This window comes from Wolffia australiana, chromosome 20 (assembly GCF_029677425.1).
Source record: "Wolffia australiana isolate 7733 chromosome 20, ASM2967742v1".
Classification (NCBI taxonomy): Eukaryota; Viridiplantae; Streptophyta; class Magnoliopsida; order Alismatales; family Araceae; genus Wolffia; species Wolffia australiana.
Window position 1 is genome coordinate 5279452 of NC_135854.1, and position 14655 is coordinate 5294106.

General features: G+C 44.4%; 2 protein-coding genes across 3 annotated transcripts; one reads left to right on the forward strand and one right to left on the reverse strand.

The window, feature by feature from the left end:
• Nucleotides 1–4010, forward strand: LOC144716080 (bZIP transcription factor ABI5 homolog). The gene is made up of 4 exons (XM_078591111.1): nt 1–211; nt 1052–1796; nt 1880–1951; nt 3193–4010. The coding sequence occupies exons 2-4, from the start codon at nt 1086–1088 to the stop codon at nt 3313–3315; spliced, it is 906 nt and encodes a 301-aa protein (XP_078447237.1). The 5' UTR covers nt 1–211; nt 1052–1085; the 3' UTR covers nt 3316–4010.
• Nucleotides 3105–10877, reverse strand: LOC144716079 (Spc97 / Spc98 family of spindle pole body (SBP) component). 2 transcript variants are annotated; one of them, XR_013584815.1, is made up of 21 exons: nt 10721–10877; nt 9914–9972; nt 9734–9776; nt 9515–9649; nt 9303–9434; nt 8311–8394; nt 8119–8217; nt 7463–7554; nt 7292–7364; nt 7062–7214; nt 6864–6983; nt 6724–6777; nt 6114–6197; nt 5958–6032; nt 5723–5869; nt 5021–5146; nt 4655–4762; nt 4523–4585; nt 3568–3874; nt 3369–3495; nt 3105–3293 (listed from the first exon to the last, which is right to left on the reverse strand). XR_013584815.1 is itself a non-coding variant. In XM_078591110.1 (21 exons), the coding sequence occupies exons 1-21, from the start codon at nt 10790–10792 to the stop codon at nt 3375–3377; spliced, it is 2073 nt and encodes a 690-aa protein (XP_078447236.1). In that variant the 5' UTR covers nt 10793–10877; the 3' UTR covers nt 3105–3374. The 2 variants fall into 2 exon arrangements, 1 of the variants encoding a protein (XP_078447236.1); XM_078591110.1 differs by having other exon boundaries at nt 3105–3495; nt 3568–3725; nt 3800–3874.
• Nucleotides 10878–14655: the final 3778 nt, after the last annotated feature.

Consider the following 14655-nt stretch of genomic DNA (forward strand, 5'->3'; position numbering starts at 1 on the left):
AACCGTCGTCTTCTTCAATCCCCGCGACCTCCTCTCCTCTAACAACCTCTCTCCCTCTCCCTTTCTCTCTCTGGATCTCTGCATGACTCTCTCTCTCTCGCTCCTCTCCGGCGCGGCTTCTTCGAGCTCTTCGATCTCCTGGTAATCTCCATTGGCGCGGCCGATCGGAGGTTTGCATGCGCCTCTCGAACTCGAGTGTGGATTTTGGAAGGTATGCTCGCTGCTCGGAGATTTCTCTCTTTTTTTTGTTGATTTATTGTTGAGTATTTTGGTTGATCTGTTGTTAATTTTTGGTTCTGCGTTTTTCGGTGATTTTTTCCTTTGCATGCGAGTGTTTGGATTGCCGACGGTCTTCGAAATTCGTCTGTTCCGCGCACTTCTGATTCGAATCGACTCTGTTCACATTTTTCTCGATTATTTGGAACGATCAATCGATCTCGACTCAGCTCTTCGATCTGCGATCTTCCACTGGCGTTTTCCACTTCGTCTTTATCTCTCTTTACATTTTTTCTACTTCGATCTACGACCTCCGGCTTGCATTTTTTCAATAGGTTTGATCACTCTCTCTTGTATGGAGCATGCGACGGAGCTCGAAATTTCTCATCTTCTTTCCTCACTTTTAACTCCATTTTTAGAAATTTTCTCGCGATTGTTTCGTCGCATCGAACGCTTGCCTTGTCTCGCTTCAGATCAACTGTCCTCCGGCTCCAGTTACGCCTGGAGGCCGCAGACCGAGGAAGGACGAAATTCCGTCCCGTCCAGAACCCCTGGACGACGAAAGGGACGTGATATCCTCCCTCAAATTCTATAAACAAAATACAAACCCATCGGAAACGTTCGAGCTCGGACGGGACGAAAAGTCACTGAACAAGGAATATTCCGTCCCGATCCGACCGTCCGGTCACGGATAATGGATGACGAATTAGCCGAACATGCGTCATCCGTTAGTATCGTCCGGTCTCTCGTTCATGTACAACGGAAAACGGGACGGATGATAAATCCTCGTCTTCCTTTTTGAATACTGATCAGGACGACGCGAAATTTGCTGCAGTTGAAGGCGAATCGAAAGCGGCGGATCGCCGTCGATGGCGGCATCGACGGCGGAGAACAAAGCGGCGGAGCAGCGGGACGACGCGGCGGCGTGGGAGGGGACGAACCAGCCGCACAACCAGCATGCCATGGCGAGGCAATCCTCCCTCCTCTCCCTTACTCTGGACGAGATCCAGAGCACCGTCTGCGAGCCGGGCAAGACCTTCGGTTCGATGAACATGGACGAGTTTCTGAGCAACATCTGGACGGCGGAGGAGACTGCCGCCGCCCAACCGCCGCCCCCGCCTCTACAACGCCAAGGCTCCTCCGTCTCCCTGCCGCCGTCCCTCTGCCGGAAGACCGTCGACGAGGTCTGGTCCGAGATCCAGCGCGACCAAGGTCAGCCCCCCCACCATCCTCTCCAGCCCCCTCCCCCTCCGTCATCCGTTCCCGGCGTCCCCCGCCAGCGCACGCTCGGCGAGATGACGCTGGAGGACTTTCTCATCAAAGCCGGCGTCGTCCGGGACGCCGCTGCCGTCCCGTTCTCGGTTGCGGCGCCGGCAGAGCAGATGCACGGGCAGGCGGCGTTCAACGGGTTTTACGGCGGGATGCACAACCAACGGCTGGGATCGCCCGCCAGCCCGGCGTCGTCGGACGGGACGAGGAAGCGCGGGGCGGACGGCGGCCCCGACCGCGTGCTGGAGCGCCGCCAGCGGCGCATGATCAAGAACCGGGAGTCGGCCGCCCGCTCCCGCGCCCGCAAGCAGGTGCCTCTTTCCCGAAATCTTTTGAATTCAAATTTCCCGCGCTTTTTTGACACCCCCCGGGTGCTGTCGTCCGTTCGACCCAGGCGTACACCGTGGAGCTGGAGACCGAACTTAACCAGCTCAAGGAGGAGAACGCCCGCCTGCAAGAAGAGCAGGTGAGAACCCCCCCTCTTTATCGCCATCCGTCTCGTCTACCCCGCTCCAGTTCCGTTTCGTCCCGGTCATCATGTCATCGGTCTAATTTCGTTCGGTCATCTGTTGTACTCGCTGCTCTCGTTTCGTTCGGTCATCTGTTGTACTCGCTGCTCTCGTTTTGTTCGGTCATCTGTTGCACTCGCTGCTCTCGTTTTGTTCGGTCATCTGTTGCACTCACTGCTCTCGTTTTGTTCGGTCATCTGTTGTACTCACTGCTCTCGTTTCGTACCGTCATCTGTTGTACTCACTGCTCTCGTTTCGTACGGTCATCTGTTGTACTCGCTGCTCTCGTTTGTTCGGTCATCTGTTGTACTCGCTGCTCTCGTTTCGTTCCGTCATCTGTTGTACTCGCTGCTCTCGTTTTGTACCGTCATCTGTTGTACTCACTGCTCTCGTTTTCGTTCCGTCATCTGTTGTACCCACTGCTCTCGTTTCGTTCGGTCATCTGTTGTACTCATTTCTCTCGTTTCGTTCGGTCATCTGTTGTACCAATTTCTCTCGTTTCGTTTGGTCATCTGTTGTACCCATTGCTCTAGTTTTGTCCCGTCATCTTCTCCATCCACTGCCCTAGTTTCCTCCCGTCATCTGTTGTACCCACTGATCCAGTTTCGTCCCGTCATCTTCTCCATCAATTGCCGTAGTTTCGTCCAGTCGTCTGTTACACCCATTGATCTAATTTCATACCGTCGTCTGGCACACCGCTGCTCTAATTCGCCCCGTCATCTGTTACACCCAATGACCTAGTTCCGTCCCGTCATCTGTTACACCCACTGCTCTAGTTTCGTCCCGTTATCTGCTGGTCCTGTCGTCGGTTCCACCCGCTGCTCTAGCTTCATCTCGTCATCTCTTCCGTCCCTTTCGGTTATCAGTCATTCGTCCAGACTTCAGAAACAATAAGAACAAAAAGCCTCCGTGCCTTCCATTTCATCGCAACCCGTTCCAGGGGTACTATATCCTTACGTCATCCGTTCCCGTTCCGTCATCGCTATCCTATGATATAAAATCCGTGGATCTCATTTTCGTCCCGTCCCGTCATCCGTGCTCTTGTTTCATCCCGTGCGGTTGCATCACCCTGTCCTATTCCGTCATCCGTTATCTTCGAATACTAAATCGTCATCCTAGAAGACAAAGTCGTCCACCGTGTGCTGGAAGATGAGAAAATCCCACATACTGTGATAAATTATTCAAACGCACGTCACAGCGGAGACTGGCGGCAAGGCGGCGGCAGCAGTTGGCGCAGGAGGCGGCGGAGAGGGCGGCGCTGTTGACGCACCGGAGGAAGCCGTCCAACCACCTCCGGCACTGTAGCAGCTGCATTTGGTGAGACCACTCGTCTCTGTCTCTCTCTCTAGAATAACTGGGCCTGGAGTTTCTCACTCTAGATCAACCGGGAGGAGGATCAAGGCACTGGGCTAGATGGGTCAGAAACGGCTCGGCCCGTGACGTGCCGCTGAGAGCCGGCCCCAGGCTCTGTAGCTCCCTGTTGAACTCCCTCTCGAACCTCCTGCCCAGAAAGATTTTAGAGATAGAGAGAGAGAGAGAGTAAGAGAGAGTAAGAGATGGAGGCGGGGTTTACAGTGTTGACTCGAGAAGGCGGGTGCCGTCAACGGCGGGGGTCAACGCTGGCCGCCGGCGGCGACCGAGGTTTGACTTTTCCGGGTCTGAGATAGTGGGGACCAGGTGTTTGACCGCGGCCGAGTACTGAAGGCAGAGTGACTTGAGCCTCTCGATCTTCTGTGCTCAGAAGAGGATGTTAGCAGAGGTGGAGAGAGAGATGGGATGAGGAGAGAGAGATGGGGGGCGTTGACCTTAAGAAGATGTGGCAAGAGGAGCAGACACTCCCTCAGGCACTTGTCGAGGAAAAAGTCGTGGTATTGGATGACCTTTTGGAGAGAGAGATTAGTAAACAGACAAGTAGAGAGAGAAAGACTAGCAACACGTTTTCCCATCCGTGTTCTTGTATTATTGTTAAATGATAGCTGTGCGGATCAGAATAGGGATTGTATGTTAAAGTGATGACAGAGAGATGGATTAAAGACTAGGACGGATGACGGATAAGCCCCGTGGACAGGGTAGGACGGTTGGCACGACTTTCCTTCAGTTTGCGATTAGAGACGGATGACTTGACGACGAGGGACGGAACATATGACATGTCGTTATCCGTACAGAATAACGAACATTATGGTGATAGAGATACCACAGAGACAAGATGGATATGTTTAGAGCGTGAGTCATAGAGAGTGATAGTGATGGGGGGTTAAGAATAGTAAAGATTGAGATAAGGCCAAAGAAGGATAGAAATAAAGATAGATGAGACTAACGATTGAAAGCGAGAGAGGGAGTGGAGAGTGGAGATAGAAATAGAGTGTACATGCAATGGAAAAATTAAGATAGTGAGGCAAACGTAGGAAGTAAGTGAAGCCAGACAATTAGATATGGAGAGAGAAACAGAGAAAACTGAGAAAGTGATATATATATATATATAGCGAGAGAGAGAGAGAGAGAGAAAAGCAGCCAAATATGAAACATACCTCATCTATGCTTTTGGCAGATTGAAGCCGGCTGTACATCACATGCCAATTCGGCTCAAGAACCTGGATTCACGTGGCCAACCACCTCCACATAAGCATAGAACTATAATGATAAAAAACGGAGAAACTTACATCGAATGTCAGATAATGCATCACGCTGTTGATGAACTTGAGCATGCTTCGGCACAGAACGGAGGACCGAGAGATGGCTGTTCCCGCCGTGCATAGAGCTCGGGCGCCCTAAAAATTTACATGACAAAGGAAACAATTTAAACTCGTTCGTTTAGTAGAGAAGAATAAACATTCTGCAAGAACAGGAGAACTGCTTTGGATAATTAATTGATTATTAGTTATTAATCCCTGCTTATTTCCTGCAAGTACCTTCTACAGAAAACCGAAATCTAAGTTCCTCGATGTTTTGATATATATGAGTTTTTTAATTTATTTATATAAGTTAGTTAGAAAAAGGAAAGGAAAGGGAAGGGAAAGGAGGGGTACTTGGTGGACTTGCCACGCCACGCAGAGCTGGCGGCTCACGTGCTTGCAATGGAAGAGGAACCGGAAGATCAGCTGATACTTGGCCAGCACTTTCCTTGATATGATGATTGACAGCGGCCACTGAACCTGTTTTAAAAACGCAGGAAATTACTCTTCAGTCTGGTTTTTTTTCTTATAAATTTCTCAGCCATTCTTTCTCTCAATTTCATAACCTTAAAAACATGGGGAAGGAAGGACGGCTTCCAATGTTCTCTCCTGCTCTCTCTCTCTCTCATTTCAAATTTTCATATCCTTAAAAAGATGTTGAAGGAGGGAAGAAGGGTTTCGAATACTCCCTCTATTTCATATCTACTTAAAAACATGGGGGAGGAGGGTTTCCAATACTCTATCTCTCTCTCATCTACTTTCTCTCTCTCTCTCTCTCTCTCTCTCTCTCTCTCTCTCTCTCTCTCTCTCTCTCTCTCTCTCTCTCTCTCTCTCTCTCTCTCTCTCTCTCTCTCTCTCTCATCTTCTTAAAAAACAAGGGAGGGAAGGTTTCCAGTACTCTTTCTTCCTCTCCCTCTTTCTCTCACTCTCTCTCATCTCCTTAAAGAAAATGGTGAAGGAAGGTTTCTAATACTCTCTCTCTCTATCTCCCCTACAGATATATGAGATCTCAGATAAAAACAGTATAATGCGGAGGCACGGAGAAGGAAGCAGCACCTTGTAGCTGAGAGAGAAGGTTTCCAAGCCAGTTATGCTGAGCGGCTCCATTTGGTCAACGCTATCATCTGACGTGGCAGCTGACAATTGACCATCTGGGTCCAGCCCTTTGACCGTGGCAAGCTTCTTGAGAAGAGAGTCCTTTTCCTGTAAACAACCACATAAATAAATGAAAATATTATTCTAAAAATAGAAATTGAAGCCAAGGTGATTTAATCATATCCGAAATATTAACCACTGAGCAGGCTAAGTCTTCGTGGCAGGGGTCTGCGGCGGCAGCCGTGGTGCGCAGAGCGAGCTCGAGAAGGGACTGCATCTCCCGAATATTAGAAAACTGAAAAAAAAAATTGAATAATATTTGAGAAATTAGTCTGAGGTGGTGAAATTCCACCTGCAGTTTCTCGACGTTGATTTCTTCGGGTCTTTTGGCGAGCTCGTCCCGGGATATGTCCATGAAATGTACGAGGAAGTCCCCCTGTGGATCAAATTTAATATGAAATTATAGACGTGAGATTAGGATAAACACCTTGTGATAGTGAAATATCAGTAAGTACGAAAGGGGTTTTTTCGTTCAGATTCACCGGAAAATATTTAAATGTGATAGTAAATCCATCAACGTCAAAGTCATCGCAAATGTCAACGAGGAAAGATGACATCGAAGTTGACTTTGACGAGTCCGAAACTTTAACGATGACGATGATGATGAATTCTGCATGGTCTGCCAGCCCTAATTCTTACATCAACTAGATTAAAATTTCAAATGTCAAAGTCAAAGTCATCGCAAATGTCAACGAGGAAAGATGACATCGAAGTTGACTTTGACGAGTCCGAAACTTTAACGATGACGATGATGATGAATTCTGCATGGTCTGCCAGCCCTAATTCTTAGATCAACTAGATTAAAATTTCAAACGGGTTTGGTTCCGTTCCATATCATATCATTTTTTTTCAATTCAGAAGGTCATTTTCCAAAAGTGTGGGGGAGAGAGGAAGAGAAGTACCTGGTCAAGAAGGAGATAATGCTTCATCGAACGGAGTTTACCAAAAAAATCATACTGCAAAAAATTTAACGAACCAAATGTGAATTTACTGATTGAAAAGAGAGATGCATTGAGAAAAGACCGATCCCATAAATGACAACCTTATCCTTTATAAGATTCAGTAACTCTTTGCTTGCAAAGTCATGTGCAGATTTGATGCATTCCAGATAATGGTGGTTCGATTCAAAGCTCATAAACTTTGAATTCTCAGTCACAGGAACCTGATTGAATAAAGTATCCGAGGCGAATCAGTGCATTATTCAATACAAATACGAAATGGATCAAACGGAAAATAGTACCTGAACATTATGCCCGCATTCTCGCATCACATTTAAATATTTTCCCGTGGTTAGAACAGTGCCAGCAACTGCACTTAGAAAGCTGGGAATGCTGTCCTTGAGACTATATCTCTTCTTCCAGTACTTTGCTTCATAATCTTGTGTCAAACTCTCCTATAATTAACAATTAAAACATGTCAAAATTAATTATCTTAAGAAGACATCTCAGTATTTTTCCTCCATATGAATACCTTCATAAAGGACTTGTCCTCTGAGATGAAGAATTCACCGTAGGGATCTTCAATAACTCCCTCGTAAACCCATCTGGCATTGAACAAAATGCAGAAGAAAATAATATAAGTATAATATCCCTGCAAAAATAGAATATTCCTCATCCAAGATTGAAAATTATGCAAATAAACCTCTCTAAAATTCTGAGATAAGGAGTGCTAGCGCATTCCGTCATCTTCTCGAGCAACGTTCTCACAGCACAATCACCAGCCATGGCTCTCGCCTGAAATACAGTTCCAACATAATTCTTGATTGAAAAAAACTTTCAACCAAACAAAATAAATTAAAGTCTCTCCATCGTTAAGGCCAAAGACACCTAAACAAGGGATTCATCGTCTCCTCTATGGGTAGGCCACAATTATCATAATTAGCCCCATGTGGGATTTGCCATCCTTGATGATGATAACAAGAGGACGATGACAAATCATCATCATACTCATCATTTTTATGTGACAGGATGATAATGTCAAGGACGACAAAGTGGAAAGTAACGATGGAAGGAAAATTTTGAGAGGGTGATCATGTCATTGTTCTTAGAATTCATCCGCACGAGGATGACGATGGCAAAGCCATCGCCATCACTCATCCCCAACAAGGATGATGATGCTGACATCGTCGTCACCATTGTGACACATGCTTATCAAGATGAAGAACATTATGATAATGACGATCACAAACGCCTGACTCTAGTGTAACGCTTCAATAGGATATATTCTGATCCTAGTTTAAATATACCAAGTCCAAGAAAACAAGGTCAATTCTGGTAAAGCGTTGGTCAAAGCTTTACCTGATTCTGCAAAAGGTTTAGAGTCGCAGCTCCAGATAAATCATCAGTAGAAATCTGCTTTATAACAGTAGATAACGCATGCATCGATCCAATCATTGGCTGAGGATAAAAGCACCAGAAACGCAGCTAAATATTTATTCAATGAAAATGACACAATGACAAGGACAAGGAAAAAAGGTCAGAAAAAAGAACCTGGCAGAAAAACCATAGGCCTTGCACAGAAAGCCTTCCAAGGCGAAACTGATGCTCAAGTTGGGCAACCATAGTTTGGTAGTCCTACCATGAGAGAAATTTTATGATTATATCTCAATAAAAAACAAAATATGCAAGCATCATAAAAAGATGCCATGTCACTTCAAGAGGAAGTAGAGGGTTATGATTTCAAATTTGTGGAGATCATGAAATATTCTTGTCTATGCATCTAATAAAATAATCATCCTTAAGTCAGAGATAGAAAACCTCAATGCATTATAAAAGACGACATGAAAAGACAGGAGACCGCATAAAAGACTACTTTGACGCCAATGTTTCTACGGCAACAGCAGAGTATTCAGTGAGACCTCTCAATCACTTCTGTTCAAATGATTAATTATTTGATTAAATTTCCTAAATAAATAAGATGGAAAACACAAAGGATACGCATAAATATCTAGCCAAGGAATCTCGAGAAGAAAGACAAGATCATATTCCATGTCAGGATCGATGCGATCCCCAACCTTTCAAAGGGTATTTTTTATTATTTGGCTTTAGTGTAGTTCTCTTTAAATACTTGAAGCCCTCCCAACGATGGGCAGCAAAGGCAAGCTGTTGAATCGGCCAGAACATCCTGCCAAGGGGTTTAATCGCCGATCAAGGTCTTTAACCATTATTATCAATTAATGTTTTATTCTCTCTCTCTCTCTCTCTCTCTCTCTCTCTCTCTCTCTCTCTCTCTCTCTCTCTCTCTCTCTCTCTCTCTCTCTCTCTCTCTCTCTCTCTCTCTCTCTCTCTCTCTCTCTCTTCCCCTCCCAAGAACCTTCTCACTGGAAAACTACACAGAGATCTCTACCAGATTCACACGGCAAGCAATCACATAGTAAAACTGGATATTTTCTATAATGCAAATGAATGATCACCAAGCATCGAATTATAATAAAATCTATCAAACGAGAAAATGTTTTGAAATAATCTAATATTGCCCCCACCAGAAGAAGCGCCCTCAATGCAGCAGCAAAAGCTTGGTTGACAAGACCGTTCTTGAAATGTGACTTGGCCTCGATGAACTGATCAATCAGGATGTAGTTTTCGCAGAGAGGAAACATTCGCTGTGCCAGTTCCTAAAAAAATACGAATACATCAAGTGTAGACGTTTTCTTCTATAAAAATACTGCGACATACAAAGGCATTTTCATCGTACCCGTAAGGCTAAGTCTGTAGATGGGACAATTTGAAATATGAAGTGATCCTCTGTCCCTCTTTCTTTCCTGATGGAAATGAACCGGCCCTCAATACCAACCAGCGCAGATAACATATCATCAACTATCAATAGCTCCTGACAACGAACCAGAAAGTTGTGTAAAATTATAGTCAGAAAAGTCGCACAGAAAAAATGTTTCTATCAATTGTAGGAAATCACCTGAACCGCAACAGGGTAAGAGCCAATCGCGATGTCTGAGCCCCTGAAATTAAGACAAACAATAAAATTTCACCCCCAAAAATCAAAACTCACGAAGATAAATGTCCGAATTAAGGTTGGGATTAATGGAAATAAAACTTCTGCAAAAAAAATCAGATAAAAGCGAGATAAGAAGCATACCTGTAGGATTCAGAGGCCACAGACTTCGATCCGGAAGTCCGAGGCGGTGGCTTTGCATCCTGTCATCAGAGTCAAAGAAAAATAAAGAAACATTCTTTCGTCTCAATTCAACTGATAACTCAAAGTTGTGCATCTCGGTCGCCAGGTGACGATCTGGATTCTAAATGCAAATCACAGATTCTATCCGGCGGAATCGGCCAGTGACGACCTCAAACGTCTAGCAATCTCAATGCAATCACACACACAAATATAGTGCGTCTCGGTCGCCGATTGGCGATCCTGTCCTTAAATTTCGAGTAATAACACATTAAACGGAAATAAATCACTGATGCTACCCGGACAAACTGGCCAGACACGACCGCAAATCTCTTGCAACCTAAAGGCAATAAAAAACAAAAACAAAGTGCCTCACAATCGCCACGCAGCGATCCAGCTCAAAATTTTCGAATAAGAACTCGATGAGTGTCAAAAAAGAATCAAATCGCCGATTCTACCCGGTAAAACTGGCCAGTGACGAACGCAAACGTCTCGCAACCTCAATGCAATCCAAAAACAAAAATAAAGTGCCTCTAGGTCACCAAGCGGCGATCCAGCCAAAAAGTTCCCAACAACAACACATTGAATGTCAGAAAAAGAAATAAATCGCCGATTCTACTCGGTGAAACTGGCCAGCGACGAACTCAAACGTCTTGCACAATAAAAAAACAAATATAAAGCGCATCTAAGTCGCCAAGCGGCGATCCAGCTAAAAAATTCCCGGACAACATCACATTGAATGTCAAAAAAGAAACAAATCGCTGATTCTACCCGGTAAAACTGGCCAGTGAGGAATGGACGCTCGTGATTCCACCGAGGAGTCGTGCTGGTAGTCTCCTCCATGAATCCCTCCTCTTAACCGACTCTTCGTCCTCTCTGCTACACCGACAGATCATCACAGAAAAAATCCCAAAGTTTGTTAGCTTTTATAGTCCCCCCCCCCTTTTAAACGCTTGCGCGGGAAGGAAGGGTTTTCCTCCTCTTTCTATTGGACTCCCTTATATTTTCTGACTCTTTTGTTTTAGGAGTGTAAGTTTTTTATTTATAAAAATACTTTCAATGTCTCAGATTAGGTCTTGGGACAGATGTTGTACCGGATACCCGGAATCAAAATTTTGGCACTCGTTTTTTCCGATATTGGATAGCGGTTGCTACAGTACTGATATCCGATATCGAGATCAGTCTCGATGTCGTCATCTGCCTCCGTCTCTCAAGAAGGATGACGATGTGGTGAAGTCTTTGGTCAAGACAGCGGGATATTGAAGAAGAGTTATCCAATGATTTTCCAATACATTAGACTATCTTGGATGATTGATTAGTGTTTGACAGTGCATTATATCCCAAGTCATCCAGGGAGTATTGAGTTAACAAGGAACTATATGTACACGGTAATTGATGATCATAAGGTTATATGAGAAAGTCATTAAACTCATGCATATCTTTTATAGCACGAGGTGTAGCTTCACAACCCACATGAAAAAAACTCAATCTATCGCATGGGTTAAATTAATACGTGATCAAGTAAAATACATGGCGACACAGATGATTAATTAGGTTAGCCAATAAAATTGTATTCGGCTATTGGACTCATTAACTAGATTAATACATGACTGATTATCATAAATATTATGTTATTTTGAGTAGTCATTTCATGTATTTTATTTTCTTATTTTCATTAAAATGATCCTAATTGAACATTTTTTATACTTAAAATGAATATTTTACTTTTAGAATGATTTTCCTATTGTTATTGATTTTATGGTATTCTAACATAGTTTTCTTGTGTTAATTTCATGAATACAATAATCTTAGAAGTCATAAAATATTTATTTAGATTCACGTAAAATTTTGAATGGATTTATTATATTTAAAAAATGGTTTTTACTGATTTTCTAAACTTCATAATATTATTATGGCTGTGACATTAAATTCATAACAAGAATATAGTTTTGAATTTTTAAAACTATTTTAATGATTTTTTTACTTTTTCACTCATAGGGGTGTGTGTTGCAATTCCAATCCACCTTACAAATCAAAGGGGAGCGAAAATCTGATGGCTCATATTGCTCCAAATTGAAACAATGATATTCAACGATCTAGAAGGATTTTTGGGCTGAAGTTTTGGGGCCAATTTCATCAATCCATACTCTAGCCATCCACCATCATGGATCTATCAATAAGACCCCCTGTCCTTGTAAAATAATCAGCAATGGATTTTCCTAATTACGTTTAGCGAAGTAATTTGCTCATTCAAAATCTCATTTGGGTCTGATCTTGTAGAACAAATGATTGGAGGAGTGACTCTCATATTAGGAGACATGGAGAAAAACACTGCTCGCCCTGCTGGGCATGTGATGACAAGGTTAGTGCGGTCATCTTTTTTTCTAACTCGCATCTTCATCCTTTCTCCTAGGCTATCTTTGTCGATAGCCTAGGTTTCCATTATCACAAACACCACCTCCAACTCTGCTGCTCATTGGTGCATATCTGCCTGCATCTCCATTGCAACCGACAATGGTAAAATCATCATTGTTCGCCCTTATTTGTCACTCATTACTGCATGTTTGCCACTGTCTCCGTCACAATTATCAACAACATTTCATTCATCCACCCCACCCTAGTCATGACATCGCTGTCAACCATCACCCGACGCTCCCCAAGCGTCGTCTAGGATATTTTAATTAGAACTACTTAGTATTTACAACTCTAAATTTCTATACCTTTTTCTAATTTTTTTTATAAATACATAATAAATTAGGTTAATAGGATAAATATTTTATGAATTTAATTTAATTTAATTTAATTTATTTATTAAATCTTGGAATAAATATAAGAATCAAAAAGTAGAAATTAAAGATAGAATTTTATTATTCAATACCTGCTCCCCACATATTTGACTAGGGAACGACACGCCTGGGACAGGACACCCCAGATGTGATGAAACGGACGACAGAACATGACGGACGGTGACGTGATGAATTTTTTGTCACGTCACCGTCCCGTCACACATCCCAGCATACACAAAAAATCCATCATTTTACGTCACGCGTCCCTCCTTTGGGCGTTCGTCACGTCCACGTCACAGTGATGGCGTCACCATCACCGGTGATGTGAGAAACCCCTTGTGCACCATCATCTGTACTCTCTACGACGCCACTCTCAAGTCCTACCCGAGTTGCGCCCCCCTCGGCCGCCGCCTTTGCCGCTGATCGTGCCGCCTCTCCTGCCGGCAGAAAATCAGCTTTTTTTTTTCTTAATCTATTTCCTTGCCCTCGCAGGCTCCCATGGTGATAACATCTGTTATCTCCCGTTTATCCCCCTGTAAATATCTTAATGCTCTTTTCGCAGCACCTTTTTCCTCCATGCAGGAGAGAAAGAGAGAGATGAATGGCTACATGCAATAACGCACTGCTGTATGCGGATTCTGATTCGTGTCACGGAATAGTCGTTCGTAGAGAGATGGGTCGGTGGCGGTTGAGAGTGGGTTGTACTGTGAGCGAAAGGAAAATAAATTAACGCAGGACAAAAAAGTTAGGTTAATAGATATCATACTCATATATCTCTATAGATATCGTATAACGTTAATGTGACTATAGCATGCTCCTTCTCTCTCATTGGTCGGTCGATCGATCTTTCTCCCTCGCTCTTTCTCTCTGTTCATCTCCCTCTCTTGCTCCTCTCTCGCTCTCTTGGTTGGTCTTTTTCCCTTCTCTCTCTCTCTCTTGATCTGTGTGCCCTTTTGTCTTTCTCTTTTCTCTGGTTCGCCCTATGTGCCTTCCTCTCTCTCTGTCTATCTGCCTCTATCTCTGTCGGTATCTCTCTCTCACTCACTCGCGCACTCCCTCTCTCGCTATCTCTATTTCTCTCTCACTCCTTCTCCCTCTCAATATCTCTTTCTATCTCTCTCCCACAAACTCTCTGATGGAGGACCACCTTGTCTGGCATGCCCTAGCTTGTTGTCAGCTACAACGCAGGGCTCGAGCCAACGTGAAGAACCCAAACTTCCACTACCAGGTTTAAAATCGCACTCGCGTCGTGTTGTTTTATCTCGAATTTTTGATGTTTTACAGTTTTTGGAGGTCCTTCGTGGTTCTACAGAGGTTTCTCTTTGCGTCGGTTTTATTTCATCACTCATGGACTGTGGGGAGGCCCCCTCCCACGTGTGTATTGACCCCCCCATGAGATTCATGTGCTCTATGTCTTTTGTTTACCCTTTTGAAGGGGGGAAAGCCATGCATGGCTTCTTCCCCCCCTTAAACTATCCTTTATGGGAGGGGGGGAGCCCATTAAGCCCTCTCCCCCAAAGGAGCCGTTAGGGCACTTTTGCCCCCCCTTCTCTTTCACTATAAAGGGAAGGGGGAGGACTTCGTTTTATAGGGACTGTTTTTTTGAACTCAAAGAATATGACTCGAACACATTTTTTTTAGAGTTCTCCCTCCTTTCCTCGTGCCCTTCCTCCTCCTCTCACCTTGAAGAAGTAGTGCATCGGAGTGTTGCCATTCCATTCTTCGGCATGACGAGGACACCCACCATGCTCCGGCGTGGTTCCTTATCGCCAAACGCATGCCACCATGTCGCGGACGTCCCTCTCTGGTGAAACGAGCCCGTGGTGCCCTTCTTTTCAGAATACGAAGCTCGGCGGGTCATTCCGTGGGTTGTCACCGCGGGTACCGACGCCACTCTACCGGGTGAACCAGTCTGCCAAT

Excerpts from the sequence above, each read along its gene's own strand:
- LOC144716080 (XM_078591111.1), top strand. The coding sequence starts at position 1,086 with ATGGCGGCATCGACGGCGGAGAACAAAGCGGCGGAGCAGCGGGACGAC. Across the intron at positions 1,797-1,879 it reads GCTCCCGCGCCCGCAAGCAG|GCGTACACCGTGGAGCTGGA; the intron begins GTGCCTCTTTCC and ends CGTTCGACCCAG. Across the intron at positions 1,952-3,192 it reads CCCGCCTGCAAGAAGAGCAG|CGGAGACTGGCGGCAAGGCG; the intron begins GTGAGAACCCCC and ends CGCACGTCACAG.
- LOC144716079 (XM_078591110.1), bottom strand. The coding sequence starts at position 10,792 with ATGGAGGAGACTACCAGCACGACTCCTCGGTGGAATCACGAGCGTCCA. Across the intron at positions 6,778-6,863 it reads TGAATCTTATAAAGGATAAG|TATGATTTTTTTGGTAAACT; the intron begins GTTGTCATTTAT and ends AATTTTTTGCAG. Across the intron at positions 3,726-3,799 it reads TCTTGCCACATCTTCTTAAG|AAGATCGAGAGGCTCAAGTC; the intron begins GTCAACGCCCCC and ends TTCTGAGCACAG.